The sequence below is a fragment of the Trichosurus vulpecula genome, chromosome 8 (assembly GCF_011100635.1).
Source record: "Trichosurus vulpecula isolate mTriVul1 chromosome 8, mTriVul1.pri, whole genome shotgun sequence".
Lineage (NCBI taxonomy): Eukaryota > Metazoa > Chordata > Mammalia > Diprotodontia > Phalangeridae > Trichosurus > Trichosurus vulpecula.
In genome coordinates, this window is record NC_050580.1 from 226,994,888 (window position 1) to 227,015,812 (window position 20,925).

At 40.9% G+C, this 20,925-nt stretch overlaps 2 protein-coding genes across 2 annotated transcripts in view; both read left to right on the plus strand.

The window, feature by feature from the left end:
* Positions 1 to 8,012, plus strand: part of RAD51B (RAD51 paralog B) — an 817,688-nt gene extending 809,676 nt beyond the window's left edge. Inside the window, 1 exon segment of the mRNA XM_036736712.1 lies at positions 7,700 to 8,012. Coding sequence (XP_036592607.1) covers positions 7,700 to 7,719 — 20 coding nt within the window. The 3' untranslated portion in view covers positions 7,720 to 8,012.
* Positions 8,013 to 19,382: 11,370 nt separating this feature from the next.
* On the plus strand, positions 19,383 to 20,648 carry LOC118828285 (mitochondrial import inner membrane translocase subunit Tim23). The gene has a single exon (XM_036734811.1). The coding sequence runs from the start codon at positions 19,581 to 19,583 to the stop codon at positions 20,214 to 20,216; it is 636 nt and encodes a 211-aa protein (XP_036590706.1). The 5' UTR covers positions 19,383 to 19,580; the 3' UTR covers positions 20,217 to 20,648.
* Positions 20,649 to 20,925: the final 277 nt, after the last annotated feature.

Below are 20,925 nucleotides of genomic sequence, written 5' to 3' on the forward strand. Positions count from 1 at the left end.
TTTAGAGGGCCCCAAAGACCCCAGGTAGGATGAAGATGGCAACCTGGCAAGAAAGTACCTGACACTGTTAATAAGCACTTAATAAATGCTTGTAGATTGAAAGGGAGAGATGTGTAAGGAAATGTTTAATTTTGTTGCATGAATGAATGAATGAATGAAAAAATGAATTAACTTGGTAGTACAGTGATCCTTTCCATATCATGGTAGTTAGGAGTGTAGTATCTTCACAATCTGGAAAATGTGCATAAAATTTTTTGGCCTTCTCTTTGTACCAGAGAAGTCTGAATTATTATGATATTAAAGGATAAAATATGTTGATATTATACAACATTTAATGCATGAATTTATATGCATATATTTTAAATGTATAAAACATATTTATATAGAAAATTATATTTTAAAATATATACATATAAACATATATTTTACATATATATTTCATGCATTTCTGAGTTTCTGAACTTTTTCTGTGTCGTCAGCTAGTCTTCATCTGTCATCTGCAGGTGCCACAAAACTCCCCCAAAATTCCCATTTAGTTTCTTATGCCAACCCACGATATATCTAAACTGTGATGGAGGAAAGTTGCGGGATAACTGTACTTTGGCAAACATTGCATTCCCAATCTTTCAGGAGGTATTGTAGTTCCACAAAAAGAGTGGCAAACCAGCTTCTCTCCCTGTGACTTTTAATAAGTCACTTTTTGTGACTTTTTGTCTTTTTCAGATGGCTCATCTACAAAAAGCACAACTTTATATATAGTGTCAGCTTGGGAATCAGATCATAGTTCTTCCACTAACCTTGGGTAATCAATTCACTTTAACTTTTGGAGTTACACTTTCCTCATTTTTATAGGGAGTCTGCTTGAGAGCCAGAGGCAATCAGCTAAATTTTTCTTCCTTTTCTCTTCCCCTTTTGCCATGTGAAGAGAAGGAAAGAGAGGCAATGGAGCAATTTGCACTGATTAGAAGAGGATTCCCTTTCTCATCATCCTTTGCACTCAGAGTCCATGCCCCAAAGGTTAATGAGCAGGAATTGTTGGAAGAACCACTGAGAAAGAGATGGGGGAGGAAGCTTGGGGCAGGGGGGCAGGGGAGTGGGGAATAAGAGAATCATGAGGCAGCAGTAGTGTATGGAGGTCATAGCTGGAAGGTACCTAAAGCTGTCAAACAGATGCAATGGTGGTAGCAGCAAACCAAAGTGTAGAAACCACAGGACTATGCAGTACAAGTTAAGGGATCCATAGAAGACACAACAGCAGAGTCTGGGAACCAGAATAAGGATATAGCTCACCTGAGATGGCCCCATGTCTAGCAAAATCAGTGCACTCAGGTTACTGGGACTTAATTACTTGGTTCAGTGAGTGTTTGCAGGGAATACAGTCTGAATTTTAAGGAAAAGAACAGAGAATAAGCACGGAGAGAACTAACCATAACTGTTCTTTTTCCTATTCCTTATAATCATCAATAAATATCAGAGCCTATAAACATCTAACATACCCCAGGCACCATACTAAGCACTGGAGATACAAAGAAAAGCACGAGATAGTCCCTGCTCTCAAGGAGCTGAAGAGCTGAAAAGTCAGAACAAATGCCAGTGCCTTGGGTGCTTGTAAGGTAAAGTGACTCCTAGATAAAAGAGTCAAAAACCAAACCATAGAGAGGTTTTGAAGAGAAATGCTGGTAGGGAACACAAACCAAAGAGGATTATCACAACAACGACAACAATAAAAAACCCTCCACAAATTTAGGTCCAGATGAGTCCAGAGTTATTTTAAACCTTTGGTCACGTCTATGAATACAACAACAACTATATGGAGCCTCAAGATTTGCAAAGCACTTTACAAATATTATCTTATTTTATATTCACAACAATCCTGGGAGGTAGATGCTATTACTATCCTCACTTTAATAATAATAATAATAACTTTTATATAGTGCTCACTATGTGCTAGGCACTGTGCTAAGTGCATTACAATGATCACATCTCATTTGATCCTCACAACAACCCTGAGAGGTAGGTGCTATTAATATACGTATTTTGCAGATGAGGAAACTGAGTCAGAGGTTAAGTAACTTCCGCAGGGTCACACAATTGGTAAGTGTCTGAGGCTGGATTTGAACTCAAGTCTTCTTGACTCCAAGACCACCACTCTCTCTACTCTGACTACCAAAAGGGGAATGAAGGGGGAAGAGGAGTAGGGAAGGAGAGCCTCACAAAAATCCTATGAGCTTGGTAGCTTACAAATATGGGATATGTGCTATGTGATTGTGGGGAGTTGCTAGAAATCCCTCTAACAATGGCAACATTCCTATGACTTACAAGATAAGAAAGGCCAAGTGGATGGAGCGCTCACATTGCCAAGAATATCCCATGCAGTTGAATAAGCAATCTGTTGAATTGGCCCATCAGAACACATCAATGTCCAGGTAGTAGTTGGATCGGTTCCCTTCCAAAGCTCTACTTCTATGAGATGAGTCCCAGGAAGTTTCCTGAGCCAAGTCAGAGCTAGAAGAGGCAGGAATTGAAGGTAGGGCTTCCCTACCCCAAGCCTATTATCACTCTACTATACTACCCTGCTCCTTGAGGTAAGTAACGTAAGTATTGTTATCCTCATTTTACAGGGGAGAAAACAGAGATTCTATGAGGGTATTATTGTTATCATTCAGTTTTTTCAGAACCCATTTGGGGTTTCTTGGCAAAAGTAGCAGAGTGGTTTGCCGTTTCCTTCTCCAGCTCATACATACAGTTAATAAGTGTCAGGAGCTGGATTCAGACCCTAGTATCTGGACTCTTCAGCTTGAACAGGAAGATAATAGCTGATTATTGTGAAGATCAAAGGAGGATTATGAAAGTGGAAATTGAAAAGTGTCAATCACTATGCACATAAAAGACAGTGTTATCACCAGAGTTGTAGATAAAATAGAGCCTAACACCAGCCTCTTAATGAATTAGAAAAAGAAAGTAGCATTTTGAACACCATAGAGGAAAGAAAGTCCTATGATTTAAAACTGGAAGGGACTATAGAGATCTTCTTGTTCCAACTTTGCTATTTTCCAGATGAAAGAGCTGAGGTTCTTAGATTAAGGGACTTGTCCAAGGTCATGCCAGTGGTAAGGAGAGCTGGAAGTTGAACAAAAGTCTACTAACGCCAAATTCCATGCTCTTTCTACATCACCATGTCTGTTAGTGCAGTGTCTGCCTTTTTCGCTTTCTTCCTACTAAAATAGTTTTGTGTTTGTCTTGTGGTTTGGGAGGGGTGATTGGCATGTTTAATGTAGGGAAAGGTGAGGAAGAGTTGAAAGAGCATTTTTACTCATGGCAAAAAAAAAAGAAAGATGAATTCCGCAGTAATCTTCCTCTCTTCTCTCTACCTACAAGGCAAACAATACATCATTAGCTTTTTTCCAGCTAGAGGGTGATTTCTATATGGATCAGAAACATTTGTGTGTAGGATTATTTATTGTAGAGAATATGTTGTAACCAGATCAACAAAACTCTAAGACTGTATGAATGAGTTGGTGTTGGTTTTTTTTTTTTTAGGGTGGAACACTTGACTATAGAAATGATTTATAAAAAACTCGTGTACTAGAAGTTTACTGTTGTCCATTAAGATGGAACTTGCTAGCCATTCCTCAATTGATAAATGATCAAAGAATATGAACAGGTAGTTTTCAAATGAAGAAATCAAAGATATCTATAGTTATATGAAGAAATGTTCTAAATCACTATTGATTAGAGAAATGCTAATTAAAACAACCTTACTCCTATCAAATTGGCTACTATGACAGAAAAGGAAAATGATAAATGTTGGAGAAGATGTGGGAAAATTGGGACACTAATGCACTGTTGGTAGAGTTGTGAACTGATCCAACCATTCTGGAGAGCAATTTGGAACTATGCCTAAAGGATAATCGAACTGTGCATACCCTTTGACCCAGCAATACCACTACTAGGTCTGTATCCCAAAGAGATCAAAGAAAAAGGAAAAAGGCTTATATGTACAAAAATATTTATAGCAGCTCTTTTTGTGGTGGCAAAAAAGTTGGAAGTTGAGAGGATGCCTATCAATTAGGGAATGGCTGAACATGTTATGGTATATGAATATGATGAATATTATTGTGTTATAAGAAACAATGAGCAGGATGATTTCAGAAAAAAAACCTGGAAAGGCTTACATGAACTGCTGCAAAGTGAGCAGAACCAGGAGAATAGGATACACCGAGAATCAGCAACATTGTACGATGATGAGCTTTGAATGACTTAGCTCTTCTCAGCAATACAATGATCCAAGACAATTCCAAATACTTTCCACATCCAGAGAAAGAACTGATGGAGTCTGAATGTAGATTGAAGCATACTGTTTTCCTTTTCTTTATTTATCCTTATTCTTTTCTTTTGGCTTGTTTCTTCTTTCACAGCATGACTAATATGGAAATATGTTGTACATAATTGCACATAAACAACCTATATCAAATTGCTTACTGTCTCAGAGAGGGGGTGGTGAAGGAAGGGAGGGAAATAATTTGGGCCTCAAAATTTTTTTTAAATGAATGTTAAGAATTGTCTTTACATGTAATTAGAAAAAACAAAATACTATTAAATGTAAAAAAAATTAAAACAAAGATGGGGCTTGCTGAACAACATAGTGAAAACAAGGTAATCTGGCACAATAGAAAGAGCATTGAGTCAAAAGACTTGAGTTCAAATCCAGATTCTGTCACTTTGTGACTTTGGACAAGTCACTTATCTACTCTGAGTAAGCCTCAGATTATTCCTATGTAATATGGTTGGTGTAGATGACCTCTAAGGACATACTCCAATACTCTAGCTCTTAATTATCTTAATATAGCACTCCCACTGAAAGCCCTGACTTGGCACTCAAACTTAAGAGTTGGAGACCCAGAGAATGGCTGCTACCACGAGGCTCTAAGGCACAGATCTGTGATGCTGTAGTCCTATCACTATAGCTCATGAGCCCCCATTGGTATGCTTCCTATTAACAATCATCTTGTACACAGAGAGGCATATATTAAGAAAGCATAGTTAGAACAATATTGTCCCTGATAAACCTGAGGTATACTTTCTCACAAATACATAGCATCTGTGGAAAGAGTGGGCCCAAACTTGGATTACAGTGGTAATCAGACACATATGTAGGATGCACATATTGCAAAAGCAACTCACAAATCCTAGTACTATAGGTCCTAGAAGTCCTTTTTTCTCTTTGTAGAGTCCTCACATAGCTCCTTTTGGTCACAGATCTCTAGGGGACAGTTTGCCTATTAGAATTCCAAGGTCTGCTCCTCTTGAATCCAAAGCCAGATTTCTTCTCTGATGCCAGGGGTCCATTTCCTCAAAGCTGCCTTCTTCTTCAAGTAACTGTCTCTCTGTATCTGTTTCTGTCTGGAGTGTGTATCCCTGCTCCCTGCTAGATGCAATGTCTCCTGCCATGTTACTTCAAAGTAACATGGCTGATTAGGGAGGGGAGCAAGGGTATGCCAGAAACAGCTCTGACCTTAAGCTCATTGTTGAAGTGTCAGTGTAAGCATTTACACCTTGGAAATTTGCAAATGCTACAAATCAAGTCTTGATTTATTATTTTGTTGATTTCTAGACTTAAGAAAGTTATGGGGGAAATGTCAATAATGCAGATTAAACTTTCAAGTGTGCTGCTCTTGGGAGGAGGGGAGTGGGAGTGGGGAGGAGATTGAAAAGAGAAATCTCCTCTTCTGTGGAGGGGTCTCCTCAACAAAGCGCTATTTAAAATTCCATCAAAGAAAGTTTAATTTTCTCAAGTCCAATGAGACCACTCTCTTTAATCCTACCATAGAAAGCTATTCACCTATCCTAAAGAGATCGGGGCATAGTTGCATCTTTACAGTTATTTTAACACCTTATTAACATCTTACAATAACATTCTGGGCCTTGGGGAGGGAGTGCAATTATTGGTTAAAAACCAAGTCAGCTATGGTACGGTGGAATTTGTATAAGTTCTAGAGTCAGATGACTCTGTCTCTCAAATCTTCCCTCCAAGGCTTTCTCCCTATGTGGCCTTGGGCAAGTCACTTATTCTCTCTAGACTTCAGTTTTCTCATATGTAAAATGAATTGGCTGGACTAGGTGCACAGTGAAGTCCTTTCCAACCCTAGATATAGAGCCAGACTCTAGGCCTATAATCCCTGTGCTAGAAGATGCTATAATTCATAATAATGGCTAGCATTCACATTGCAATGTAAACTTTGGAAAGTATTTACCTAGGAAGTAGAGGCTATTATTATCCCCATGCAACAGATGGGGATATTGAGACAGAAAGAGATTAAGTGACTTCTTAAAAGGAGAGTAGCACAGCTAAGAAGGGTCTTAAGAGAAAGATCATACAGCTAATAAGTATATGAGTGAAGACTGGAATTCAAGTCTTCCTGACTCCAGGTCCTGTGTTCTATCCACTGCAAGAATGAAAATTTCTAGCATCACTGATTGTGTTCAGACAATGAATATGCTAATTATGAATAATTCCTAGTGATGAAGGAACTCAAAAGAAACACCATTTCTTATGTTAAACAATATTAATAATAATAATGACAGCTAACATTTATATAGTGCTTACTGAGTGCCAGGCACAGTGCAACTATCATTTCATTTCACCTTCACAACAATCCTAGGAGATAGGTGTTATTATTAGCCTCATTTTACAGATGAAGAAACTGAGGCAAACAGAGGTTAAGTGACTTGCCCAAGCTAGTAAGTTCCTGAGGCTAGATTTGACCTCAGGTCTTCTTGATTCCAGGCCTAATCCTTGATTCTCTATGCCATCTAGCTGCTCCAGTAAATAGTGGATAGCACTGACTTTTTGGAATTGGAGGACCTGGTTTTGAGTTATAGTTCTGCTGCTTAGTGTGAATCTGGGGAATTTATTTCACCTTTCTAGGGTTGGCCTAGATGATCTCAAAGAATCTTCCAGCTCTAAATGATTATGATATGCTCAAATATGTAAGTTCCCTACTTTGACCCATACCACCATTCTAGGTCTCCATCTGCTGAGCAGGAAAGTGGAATGGAGGAGGATGCTGAGGGTGGGAGCAGAGGGAAGCACTGAAAAAGTTCATTTTTCATATTTATTGGTTTCAAGAAGAGCTTTAGGGATAAAAATTACTGGTGAAATTTTGCCACAGATTTGTTGCTTTCTTGGGTCAGCAGTTCGTGTGTATACTGTATCAGAAAGTAATAAAATGTTTCCAAGTTTTGTTCACCAGATTTTAATTAATTTTTGCTGATCTTTCACCTTAATTAGAGTGAATGAATAAGGCTTTACCTTCTTTTTTGTCCTAACCTATGATTTCATAGGTGTAGAGTCCTCTGGTGATGGAACTCCCTCTTCTAATGGAGGTCAAGAATGTCTAATCTTTGGGAGTTCCTTGGGGACACTCAGATGTTAAGGGACTTGTAAGGGATCACAGGTATCAGTTTTTATACTTGAACCGAGGTCTTTCTGACTATGAGATTTAGTCTCTATCCACTACCCTGTACTGCCTCTTACAGATTAAAAACCTGAAAGCCAAGGAGGGGATAAAGAGGAATCTTGAAGAAAGGGGCAAAAGGAAGGGTTAAGCCTAAAGTATTATATTGCCTATCTCAATTAATCAAAATAATAAAAAGAAAACTACACCTGAGACTTTTTCTACAATAATTTCTCTTTAAGATCATCATGGGAGGAGGTAATGGAAACAAAAATGGATCATACTGAAAACAAGCCAATCACTTTTCCACTTGGTCTGTGGCCAACCCTGATGAGCTGCTGGGGAGGGGTTCCGGCCCAGTGCAAACTGGTGAGATGGTGTCAAGCACAACCTTCTTTCACTGTAATGATAGCTGAATGTATGTGATGGTCTACATGTTGAAGAAGATGACTATTTTTATTGCAGATTAAGCAATGCAAGGAATCATGTAAGTCATTTGTGGGATCTTTGGAAGTGAGCAAATAATTAGCAGCAGCTGCAAACATTGATGGAGTACCTCCTTTGTACAGGTATACCTCAGAGATGTTGTGAGTTCAGTTCCAGACCACTGCAATAAAGCAAATATCACAATAAAATGAGTCACATGAATTTTGTGGTCTCCCACTGCATATACTGTAATCTATTAAGTGTGCCATGGTATTATGTCTGAAAAAGTATGTATCTTACTTTAAAAATACTGCTAAAATATTAACCTTCATTTGAGCCTTCAGCAAGTCGAAATCTTTTTGCTGGTGGAATCCTTGCTTCGATGTTGATGGCTGCTGATTGATCAAGTAGTGGCTGCTGAAGGTGGGGCTTGCTAAGGCAATTTCTTAAAATAAGACTACAATCTAACCTACACTTGAGAAATGGGGGCGGGGAGGCAGAGTGGTAGAGAAGTCAGTGGAGATTAGGAGGTTCAGAGCAGCTGCAGGACTCACAGTGTTGGGACTTGGATCTTTCTCCCATTGTGTGCCAAATCCAGTGGCCTTTACTCAATCCGCATCCCTCTTGACTTCTCTGCAGCATTTAACACCATCAATCAACCTCTCCTCTGTAACACCCTTCTTTAGGTTTTCAGGACACTGCTCTCTCCACCTATGTTTCCACCTATTCGTCTGACATCTCCTACTCTCAGTTCTTCATCCACTCCATGACCACTAACTATGGAAGTCCCTCAAGGATTTGTTCTAGGCCCTATTCTCTCTCTCTCTCTCTCTCTCTCTCTCTCTCTCTCTCTCTCTCTCTCTCTCTCTCTCTCTCCTCTCTCTCTTTTGGTGGTATCAACTCCCTTGGATTAATTTATCACTTCTCTGTAGATTATTTGCAGATCTATATTTTTATCTCTAGTATTATTCCTGAGCTACAGTCTGTATAACTGTGTTATGGTGGAAGAATGATAGCAAATAGTTACATCCAAACAACAATTCATTAAGCAATGCATGCCAGTTGCATAACAATCCGGGACCAAGGTTCTTGGTAGCCAAGAATACTGACCATTGGTTTTTACCCAGCTAACATATGATTTGGAAGGAATGAAAAAGAGGATGAGGTGATTATGACACCAGGTTTCTTATTGGTGGAGTATACCAGGAGACAATCAGGCAAGAGGTAGAGGAATATTCTTGTGGTCAGGTGACATTAGGGAGGGCAAGTAAACTTGTGACTTAAAATCAAGTGACTTCCAAGCAGGTGAAACTTAGCTTCATGGAATGGTAGTTAAAAACCAAAATGGAGCCATTTATGCTATTTTTAATATTACAGCTGGAACTGGTGTCCTAAACTCAGCATGTCCAGAACAAAATTCATTGTCTTTCCTCCAAAAGCTTTGTGCCTCCTGAACTTTCCTATTCTTGTGGAGGGCAAATCCATCCTCCCATTCAACCAAGTTGGCATCTTCAATGTTATTCTCAATCTGCTGCTAGACCTGATTGTTTCTGTTTTCGCACCATTTCACATATGAGTCATCTTCTCTCCATTCACAGCCACCATCATAGCCGGATCACTCCTTACAATTGTAATAGCCATTTCCCTGTCTCAAGTCTCTCCATACTCTATCCCATCCTCCCCTCAGCTGTTTTTCTAAATGTAAAATTTTCCTAAATGAGAAACTTAAGTGTAAAATGATTTTTCTAAAGTGCAAGTTGGCCCACATCATTCTGCCTCCTTCCCCAACCTAAACAAATTCCAGCAGCTCCCTATTATCTCTAGGATAAAGAACTCTGTTAAGCATTTAATGGTGTTTATAACTTGACTTTTTCATAACTTCATACCTTTCCAGTCTTCTTACTCTTTACTGTCCCCCTTGCACACTACCCTGGCTTTCTTGCTATTCATTGCACATGACACTCCATCTCCCACTTTAGTACACTTACCATTTCCCATACCTGGAATGTTCTGCTTCCTCTCCTATTCCTCTTAGATTCCCTGGCTTCTTAAAAACTCAGCTCAATTCCCATCTTCTTCCAGATGCTTTTCTGCTTTTCCTCAGCTACTACTACATTCCCTTATAAGATTGCTTCCCCTCCTTTTTCTTCTTCTTCTTCTTCTTCTTCTTCTTCTTCTTCTTCTTCTTCTTCTTCTTCTTCTTCTTCTTCTTCTTCTTCTTCTTCTTCTTCTTCTCCTTCCTTTTCTTCTTCTTCTCCTTCCTTTTCTTTTTCTTCTCCTTCCTTTTCTTTTTCTTCTTCTTCTTCTCCTTCCTCTTCTTTTTCTTCTTTTTCTCCTTCCTTTTCTTTTTCTTCTTCTTCTCCTTCCTTTTCTTCTTCTTCTTCTCCTTCCTTTTCTTTTTCTTCTTCTTCTTCTCCTTCCTTTTCTTTTTCTTCTTCTTCTTCTCCTTCCTTTTCTTTTTCTTCTTCTTCTTCTTCTTCTTCTTCTTCTTCTTCTTCTTCTTCTTCTTCTTCCTCTTCCTCTTCCTCTTCCTCTTCCTCTTCCTCTTCTTCTTCTTCCTCTTCTTCTTCTTCCTCTTCCTCTTCCTCTTCCTCTTCCTCTTCTTCTTCTTCTTCTTCTTCTTCTTCTTCTTCTTCCTTTTCTTCTTCTTCCTCCTCCTCCTCCTCCTCTTCTTCCTCTTGTTCTTTTTCTTCTCTCCTACACGACAATATGTACAAACATACATATTACACATACAAGTGCATGCCTATGTGTCTTCTATGTGCCTACTTATTTTATATGTTGTTTCCCCCATTAGATCATGAGTAACTTGGTAGGGACAGTGTTTTTATATTTCTTTGCATCCCCATCACTTAGTACAGTGCCTGAAATACAGTAAATTGTTTTTCAATTGATTGATTATCATGGGAAAATGTCAGTTATGAATGGGGGTTCCTCTAATCAGCTTGCTAATATCAGTCCAACTCTAACAATATGATTCAGTGGTCATTCTTTAGACTGAAGAAATACAGTCAAGGTTAAGGACTTATGTTTGAATAATGCTTTAAAATTTATAAAACAGGCTGTGGGTGCAGTCATTTGTGTTCAGTGCCAAGAGAAGAAATTGAAGATCAGATGGACATATTGGGCTTCATCAAAGCATTCTAGTCTGACTTGTAACATGTAAAGCAAGGGGAATGTTCTACATTCCCTTCTTAGGCTATCCTTCTATATGGTTCCATCACACAGATCTAGGGAATCTCATGTTCTCTCCCTCCCTTTATGGATTATAGTTGGCAGAGCCATCAGCCACCTTTAACCACCTTTGTGATTAATGGATCCATCTTTCCCACCCCTCCCTGTCTGTGTGACCCAGAAGTTGGCTCTGTGGCTCATCTTGAGTCATAAAGCAAGCATTGAAAGGCAGGTACAACTTTGGGCTTGAAATTTGACTAGCCCTGGGAGACTTTGTGAAGGTCATTTGGTTGAGGGGCTTAGAAGCAATCACCCCTTTCAGAGAATTTCAGATTTTATCTGCAGGGGTTTTTTCCTCTCAGCTTTTTCTGAAAAATAATCAGAACGAGTTGATCGTGTGTACTTTAGAATTTTCCCCAAATACCACTTCCAATCTGAGCATCCTGATATTCCAGTCTTGTCAGCTCACATTCATATGGTATTTTGAGGTTTGTATTGCACCCTTCTCATGACTCTATACTGCAATCATGCCAGTATGATTATCCCCAGCTTACAGATGAACAGGCTGAGGCTCACAGATTGCTTTGTCCAGAATCACACAACTGGTAAGTAGTGGAGCTGGGACTCAGACGTTTGCCTCCAAGACCAACAATCTTTCCATACCAAGGTGCATCACTAAATAAAAAGTGTTTAAAATTAGCCTATTTGTTGCATGGTTTTGTGTGCATCCATGCTGCTAGTGAGGATTTCTTCTTTAGCTATTATCAAAGAATGGGATAGCAGCTACTGACAATTTATCATGCTGTGTTTCCATGACAAACCCCAAAAATTCTTTATGAAACTCATAAAGGGCACTCAAAGGATCATAAATGTAGGGCTGAAAGGAACTTAATGGGTCCAATCCCCTCATTTTACAGCTGAGGAAACTGAGACCCAGAAAGGGTTAGTCTTTTGCCCAGAGTTACACAACTAATGAGTGTTTAAGTCAGGATTCAAATCTAGCTCTTCACAGCTCCAAGTCTATCTATCACTCCCAATGCTTGTCACACTGACACTGGGTCAATGGGTCTCTGGGAGCTCTTGCTAGGCTTTTTCTCCTCCCAGGTATGCTTGTTTATTTCACTGCTATTGTCAGAAAAAAGGCAGCATGGCAGAAGATAGATAGATAGATGTACAGACAGACAGACAGATACATGCATACAGTGCTGGCTTTGAGATAGGAAGACTTGGCTCCAAATCCTGCCTCCCACACACTAGCCCTGAACACACACATCGCTTAACCTTTGCATAGCTCACGTGACTCCCCAGGACTTTCCTCCCAAGTCACAGACAGGTAGCCGACCTACTTCGTGCTTTCCCATACTAATGCAAACTGATATATTCAAATATTTGTAGCTTCCAAAAATGTACGGTGGGTAGAGTTCTGGACTTGGAGTAAGGAAAATCTGAGTTCAGACCCTGCCCAAGCCACTTATGAGCTGTGTGACGCCTGGATGGGCAGGTAGGTGGCACAGCGGATAGAGTGCCAGCCGTGGAGTCAGGAGTTAAAATCCTGCCTCAGACACTTACTAGCTGTGTGATCCTGGACAAGTCATTTGCCTCAGTTTCCTTGTCTATACAATGAAGGAGAGAAGGAAATGGCAAACTCCTCCAATATCTTTGCTAAGAAAACCCCAAGTGGGGTCACAGAGAGTCAGACATGACTGAAGCAACAATGATGCCTGGGTGGCAAGTCACTCAGCCCCTCTGGGACGCAATCTCTAAAATGGGGTAACAATAATACCTACATCATAGGGACGTTATGAGCATTATATGAGATAATTGCTTTGCAAACCTTGAAGTGCTATCTCAATGCTAATGAGGTGATGTGATGGCTAGAGTCAGTAAGACCTGAGTTCAAATCCAGCCTCAGATATTTACTAACTGTGTGACCCTGGGCAAATCACTTAACCCCTGGTTCCCTTAGTTTTCTCATCTGTGTACAAACTGGAATAATAATAGCCCTAACTTCCCAAGGTTGTTGTGAAGATCAACTGAGATAATAATTGTAAAGTGCTTAGCACAGTGTCTGACACATAGTAGGCGCTATATAAATGTTAGCCATTACTATCTATTATTCCTATTACTATGAGCTGCAGATGTTTGATCTCTGTCATTTTCAGGATATTTTCATCATTCTTAATGACCAATATAGTGATGTGAGAACAAACACACTTTGTGGGATCTATTTCTCCTTGCTCATATAATGATAATTTTCTATACCTTTCATGTCCCCTATCCCATACTTCCCCCAAATGGATTTGACATCAAAGGACCTGGGTTCAAATCCCAACTCTGCCACCTCTGTAACTTTGGTCAGTCTCTTTGGGTCTCAGTTTCCTCATATGACCAATGCAGGGTTGTCCTGGAAGACCTCCTAAGGCCCTTTCCAGCCCTAACTTTAGGATCTATTATCCAAAGTGAGGAGCGGGCACCCTATCTCGTTCATGTTTTTGTTCCTTCAGTGCTCAAGCATTCAATCAATGTTTACCGAGTGGATAGAGATCTTGAATTCTCCTCTCTGAAGGTTTCATACAGCAGGGATCAGGGCCAGAAAGCTGGAAACCAATTTGAATGATAGAAATCATCAACTTTAACCTTGAGAACTCTGAATTAGATTGTTTGCCAATTGCATTCCCAGGCACTCTTCTTCGGAAAGAGAGACTCAGGACTCAGATAGCCTAAACTAAAAAGATTTTGATCTTAAGCTCTCATCTGATCCATATGCTTGATCCATATGGATACATGCTGGAGGAGAACTAGCCACCAGACCCAAACCTGATGCACATCCCTAGGCATATCACAAACACCATCAGGGTAAGGACCCACAGGCTTTTCCTCTGGAGAGAAGACACACCCCCTGATAAGGAGGGAGGATAGTCACATCGCATTCAGTAACACTTTTGCAGTTTACAAAGCACTTTCCTCACCATGATTGTGTGTGTGTAGCGGGGAGTATGAATATTCAAATCTTCCCACTTTAGAAAAGAAGAAACTGAAGCTCAGACTTTTAAGTGATCTGTGGCTAGGAAACTCAGGTCTTCTCACTCAAAGACCAATACTCTTTCCACTGGACCGTGGATGCTGTGAACAGAATGCGGAGTCTGGAGTTAGGAAGATCTGAGTTCAAATTCTGCCTCAGATGCTTACTAGTTTGTGACCCTGGAAAAGTCACTTAATCTCTATCTGCCTCAGTTTCCTCATCTGTAAAATAAGAATAATACAGAGCAACTTCTCAGGGTTGTTGTAAGGATGAAATGAGGTAATATTTATAAAGTGCTTTGCAAACCTGAAGCACTGTATAAATGGTAGCTCTTACTATGTCACCATCTACTTCTCTGGTGCAGGATTCTGATGTATTCTCTCTGATTTATGGTAAGCATAATTGTCCAAATTATCATTATTCCAGTACTGTTTAGCCTTCTTTTTAGAACCTTCAACAGACTATATGAGCTATGACTACTTATCTATCCCAAAATTTATGCTTCAGTGTTAGGGATGGACTCGACTGATTCATAAGTAACCCTTGGTTCAAGCCTGGTGCATTTGTACAAGACCTCCCCTCACTGAGGAGAGGATAATGGCTCAACACTGTATGCCTAGATGAGGGGGTTGAGGTGGCTTGAGAGCTTGGGAGAAGATCTTGTGGCTTCTTGCTTCCAGAGATAACACCTGGGGTTCCAGGCCCTCTACAGAGAGAAACGCAGAAAGACAAAAGACTTTGGAAGGCAGACATGGAGGGGAACCCCACCCCACCTCTCAACACGTCCCTGATTTCTAACGTGCTTCCTTAGAAAATTTGGAGAATTTCTCCTTGGATGACCTCAGAGATCTCTCTTGGTTGAGCTGAGAGATCGATCTCACTCCTAATGGGAGAGCTTATTCATTCTGTGTATTTTCTGGCATATTCTAATCGATATAAGTTTTCTGCTTTCTCTTTGTTATCTGTTTGGATAAATTCATTATTTGTGATGGTCTTTTATGTAACTAGCATTTGATGGGAAGGGGTCAAGCCTTTGGTTATAAACTAAGCTGGATCCCTTCCTCTTTAAGGTATGGCAACCAGGAAAGCAACTTAAATCTAAAACTATGAAATCATTTCCCCTAGACTAGCAATATTTAGGGGAGGGAACAGGTAGATATAATTCAGTCTGGTATCTCTCTGAGGACAGCAGGATGGCCAGCCTCACAGCCCCTTCTCTTGTTCCTCTCCTGACAGGAATAACAATCATCAGCATAAGTGTCAGCATCAGCACCATGAGCATCTAGCACTTATATAGTGCTTTAAGATTTGTGAAGTACTTTATAAATATGATCTCATTTTATCCTCACAATAACCCTGGGAAGTAGGTGATGGTATAATCCCCATTTTGCAGTTGAGGAAACTGAGGTAGGCAGAGTTTGAGTGTCTTGCCCAGGGTCACAGAGAAAGTGTTCAAGGCTAGCTTTGAACTAAGGTCTTCTGCCTAGGCTACCCAGCTGCCTAGGAATCAAAGTCTCCCTTGGAGAGAGGTAGACTAGATTCTTGGGATACCCATTCAAGTCTCTATGAGAGTCACATTTAGACAACCCATGTGAATATATACATAGTCTACATGGGAAACACACCAACTCCCTACATTTATGTTTGCAGCTGGCTGATGTCACAGCTCCATTGACTGAAGCTAAGCCCATACAGTAGAATCAAATGTTTTGGAAGAGACCAAGGGGGCCTGCCCTGGAAGCATAAGGAGCCTCGTATGACTTGTGAATTAAAGGAGGATTTTTATCAAGAACCAACAAGAAAAATTCTCAATAACTTGATGTTTCTCAACCCATCTTCCTTCCCCCATAGGCACTGCCTTCCCTAACCTCCAAGCTCATGCTGGTCATCTATTCCTGGCTGTGCATCCTGTCTGTTTCTCTGACTGGAGCAGTTCTCTCAGCAGAGCCACATCCTGTTTGTTCAGTCCCCCTTTTGTCTGCCATTGAGCAGCAGGGAGAAAGGATTCCTCTGGGTCCCTTTGCTTTCCACTTGAACATTGGATCCTAGCACACCTGATTACATTAAATACCTGGAAATGGTCAGGAATTCCGATGGCAGAGGACTCTTATTTAAACCTCTATGTGTCAGGAAAGGGGAGTTGGATCCCATTGGTACTGCGCTGGAGGGGGCAGGATGTGTGGCCAGGAAAAACAAATAGACGAGTTGAAATAAAATTCACTTGAAAAGGGGCCAGGAACGCCATCCCTCAGCAGTATACGAACTGCCTCTGACAACACAATGTGGGACTTATATTCATTTCTCCCTCCTTATACATTCCTAGACAGAAACACCCACTTCCAGTAACACTACACCCAAGGGTAGAGGCCAAGAGGAGCAAGCTTGGCTGCCTTTATCTTTTCCTAGAGGGACAGCTGCCTCTAGTGCAGTGCTAAGAGCAGAATAGGAAAATGGAAAAAGGTATATACTATAGAGTAAAGAATATAATAGCAAATGAATCAATAAAATGAATGAGCATTAATTAAATGCCTACTGGGTGCCAGTCACTGCAATAGGAAGGAAGGAAATAAGCTTTTATTAAGCAGCTACTATATTCAGAAACTGTCCTAAGCACTTTACAAATATCTCATTTTTCTGTGAGGTAGGTGCTACTATTATTATCCCCAGTTTGGATACTGAGGAAACTGAGGCAACAAGTTAAATGACTTGCCCAGGGTCACTAGTAAATGCCTGAGATTAGATTTGAACCTAGGTCTTCCTGATTCCAGGCCCAGACATTGTGCCACTAGCTGCCTCAGCATCATTTTAAAAAATACATAAAATACATAGGATTACAAAGGAAATCAGTTCCATGGAAATGCAAGGGCCAACAAAAATTTTCAGACCAAGTTCACTGGTCTAAAGATTAAGAAGGTTAAGAATTGGTCTAGAGGTTAAGAACCTCTGTTCTATCAGATATCAGAATATATGTTATTAAAGGGAGGAACCTGTGTCACTTATGTGTTCTATTCAATTCTTCTCATAGTGCAGTCCATCAAACGGTAGATGATGTTGTAGACAATAGCCCAGTCCCTCCACAGGGAAGGACCCACACGAGTCAGGACTGAGCTCCCTAGTTATAGAGATAAAGTCACAGTGAAGTTTACTACGAAACTTCAAAAGAAGGCTTGTTCATGGGACCAGTGATGGAAATAGGTCACAGTGTGACTAGATCTAGAAAGTGAGACTGAGGAAGGTGCTGACAGAGATAACGTAAGGATGACATATTGAATATTGGTAGACAGCTAGGTTAGTGCAGTGGGTAGCAAGCTAGGCCTGGAGTCAGGAAGACTCATCTGCCTTAGTTCAAATCTGGTCTCAGACACTTACTAGCTGTGTGGCCCTGAGCAAGTCGCTTAACTCTGTTTGCTTTCGTCTCCTCATTTATAAAATGAGCTGGAGAAGGAAATGACAAACCACTCCAGTACGTTTGCCAAGAAAACCCCAAATGGGGTCATGAAGAGTCAGACACAACTGAAAAACGACTCAACAACAACAAAATTACATATTGGTAGTTAGTAGCTCATCGGAGCGTGGGGCTGGCCTGTGTGAATCACTTGCCTCTCTTCTTTCTTTGCCCAAGAAAGGGCTCATCATACACACGTTTACAGGGAGAATTTCTCCTGTGTAGCTGAGGAGGAATGGAGGTCACCATCAACCACGGAGCAAGGAGCTGAGATATCCTTGTGGTGGAAGAGCTGACTGCAGGGACCACACTAAGCAATGGTAAGGAGAGTGATGCAAATCAAACCAGGAATTCTATATGACCCTGTCTCTGGACTCTACACTTCTCCTTTAAGGAAAAAAAATATTTCCACCCAAATCTTGGGATTTATACTCATAACTTCCAATACCAGAGGAAGCTCACACAAAAGACAGACCACCAGATGACTAAAATTAGACAACTCCGTAATATCTCCTTTATCACACCTGCCAAATAAAATGGGGGAGAATTGGCAGAAGGAGCTGGATTCTATCAATATTAAAATTAAACGAAGGATCTGCGGCTTTGGGAGCCAGAACAACAGTTCAGTGAGGATAATTCTATCCTTCCCCCTTCCCTCCTCCCTTCCCTATTACCTTCCTTTCCCTTCACGTTGAGACTTATTTAACTTGAAAAGGCCAAGACTAAAGTGGAGGGAGAGTTGGTGTATGGTTTTTTTGTCTAAAGATAACTGTGCATTCAACGCAGCCTCTGAGACTGAGATGCCACAGGGTATGGATGGTGGGGGCCTATAAACCTGAGGACACCAAACAATGGGATAAGGTCTAGGTTTGTTGCTGTTCAGTCATTTTCCAGTCGTATCCATTTCTTCATGTGGTCATTTGGGGTTTTCTTGGCAAACGTACTGGAGTGGTTTGCCATTTCCTTCTCCAGCTCATTTGACAGATGAGGAAACTGAGGCAAACCGGGGTAAGTAACTTGCCCAAGGTCATGCAGCTAGTAAGTGTTTGAGACTGGATTTGAAGTCAAGTCTTCCTGACTCCAGACCTGTCACTCTATCCACTGTGCCTTGCTTAACACAGTAGTAGGAACATAATAAATGTTGCCTGGCTGAATTCAGCAAAAGCTACAAATCAGGGCTTGATTTATTGTTTTGCTGATTATCTAGACTTGAGAAAGTAATGGAGAAAATGAAGATTAAACTTAAAAGTGTGTTGTACTCCTTTCCAGACAGCTGGCTGTTACCAGCACACCAATGCACTGGGGATATCATCCTCAAGGATAGCCTTTTAATAAAGGAGGTTGGTGCTAGCAGATTCTTGTACCCTATTGAAGGTCACATTTGCTGTGAGAGTGGAAATCTCAATGCCCCAGTGATATATCACTGCTTGATGTTAATAACATTCTATGGTTTGGGCAAATCAAAGAACTTCCAGTGAACTTTCCCAATAGTATTCAACTGAACTAATGAAATAACAATCTGAGGTGGGACAACTCTTCCCCCAGCCCTACCCCCAAATCTATCGATTTAAAACAATTGGCTTGCTGTATCCTACAGACCCTAATAGTCCAAACCACGCCTTCCATCCAATAAACAGCACCCAAGTGTAGGGTCTCCAATCCCTTTCTAGTCTGATAATAATCAAATGAGATTTCTTTTCTGGGGGTGGGGGAAGCTTGGCAACATCCTGACAATCTTTAAATTCCATAAGGACAGGGCACAGGTGAGTTGTTGGAGGTAGAAGGCTACTACTGCCTCTGTCTTCTTCTTTTCCATGGTATTTTCCAACTATAGTATTAAAAGTTTGGTTACCGCCCGGAAGGTCACCGCGTGAAGGAGGCGGTGGCGGCAGTGGCAGCTACAGTAGCGGTACCGGCGGCGCTTTCAGCAGCGGCCGGGGAGGGGTGAGATCGTCGCGGTCAGGGTCCGCGCGGGGACGCGGACTAACGGCCGCCGGAAGGGCCCCGGCCTGAAGCGGAGACCTCGGGCAGTGGACTGAAAGGAAGGAGCGGGGCCATGGAGGGCAGCGGAGGCAACACTAACAGGAGCGCAGGAGGCCTGGCGGGATTTTTCGGCGGGAGCAGCTCCGGGATGAGCTACTCGAACGCTGATCTGGCCGGAGTTCCCCTTACTGGTATGAGTCCTCTCTCTCCTTATTTAAATGTGGATCCCAGATATCTTATACAGGACACAGATGAATTTATTTTACCCACTGGAGCCAATAAAACACGGGGCAGGTTTGAATTGGCATTTTTTACCATTGGAGGATGCTGTATAACAGGAGCTGCATTTGGAGCAGTGAATGGTTTGAGGCTGGGATTGAAAGAAACACGAAAGATGTCCTGGTCTAAGCCAAGAAATGTACAGATTTTGAATATGGTAACTAGGCAAGGAGCACTATGGGCTAACACTCTGGGCTCTCTGGCTTTGCTCTATAGCGCATTTGGTGTTATCATAGAAAAAACACGAGGTGCAGAAGATGACATCAATACAGTAGCAGCTGGAACCATGACAGGAATGTTGTATAAATGTACAGGTGGTCTTCGTGGAATAGCAAGAGGTGGTCTTACAGGACTGACCCTTACTAGCCTGTATGCCTTGTATAACAACTGGGAGCACATGAAAGGTTCCATGACACAACAGTCACTTTAGAGCTTATACTGAGAACTGAATGGATAGAGGACACACATCAAAAGTTCTCCGGGTTGATTTGTAAAATCAATTTGGGGTAATATTCTGATCTACCTACATTTAGTATGAAAAAAATAACAGGATCTTTTGTACTGTCATGAAGATCACTGGCACAGTTTACCAGGACTGGCACTTCTTCTAGCCAATAGTGTTGGAGCCAAAAGCATCTGCTGCCTCATTAAGTGAGTAGCACTGTCATCATTTTCTCCTTTGAGAACTTTCTGCTGCATGTCCACTCTCCACTACCCCTGAACTTTTGAAATAAAGACTTGTTCCCAGATTCAAGTCACGTAATTGTCAACATCATACCCACCAGGTTACTTCATTTAATGATTTATTGTGAACTATAATACACTGCTTTATTCCCAATAAAGAGTGTTCCTAGAACCAAAAAAAAAAAAAAAAAGTTTGGTTACCAATCTTCCTTCTATAATCAGATCCATAACTCCTAGGCAGGCAAGGCCTTCTTTTCTCCTCCATCCTTGTAGACATCAAGAGATCAGCACCACTAAGGTCTGCTCAAAATCAAACATCAGTTGAAACTAACAAGTACGTAGTAGAAGTTTACAAAGCAAGAGATGGCTTCCGGACTGGATGATCCTTTCTGTGTCCTGTGAAGCAGACCGTTCTTTTTTTTAAAATTTATTTATTTATTTTTAGTTTACCACAC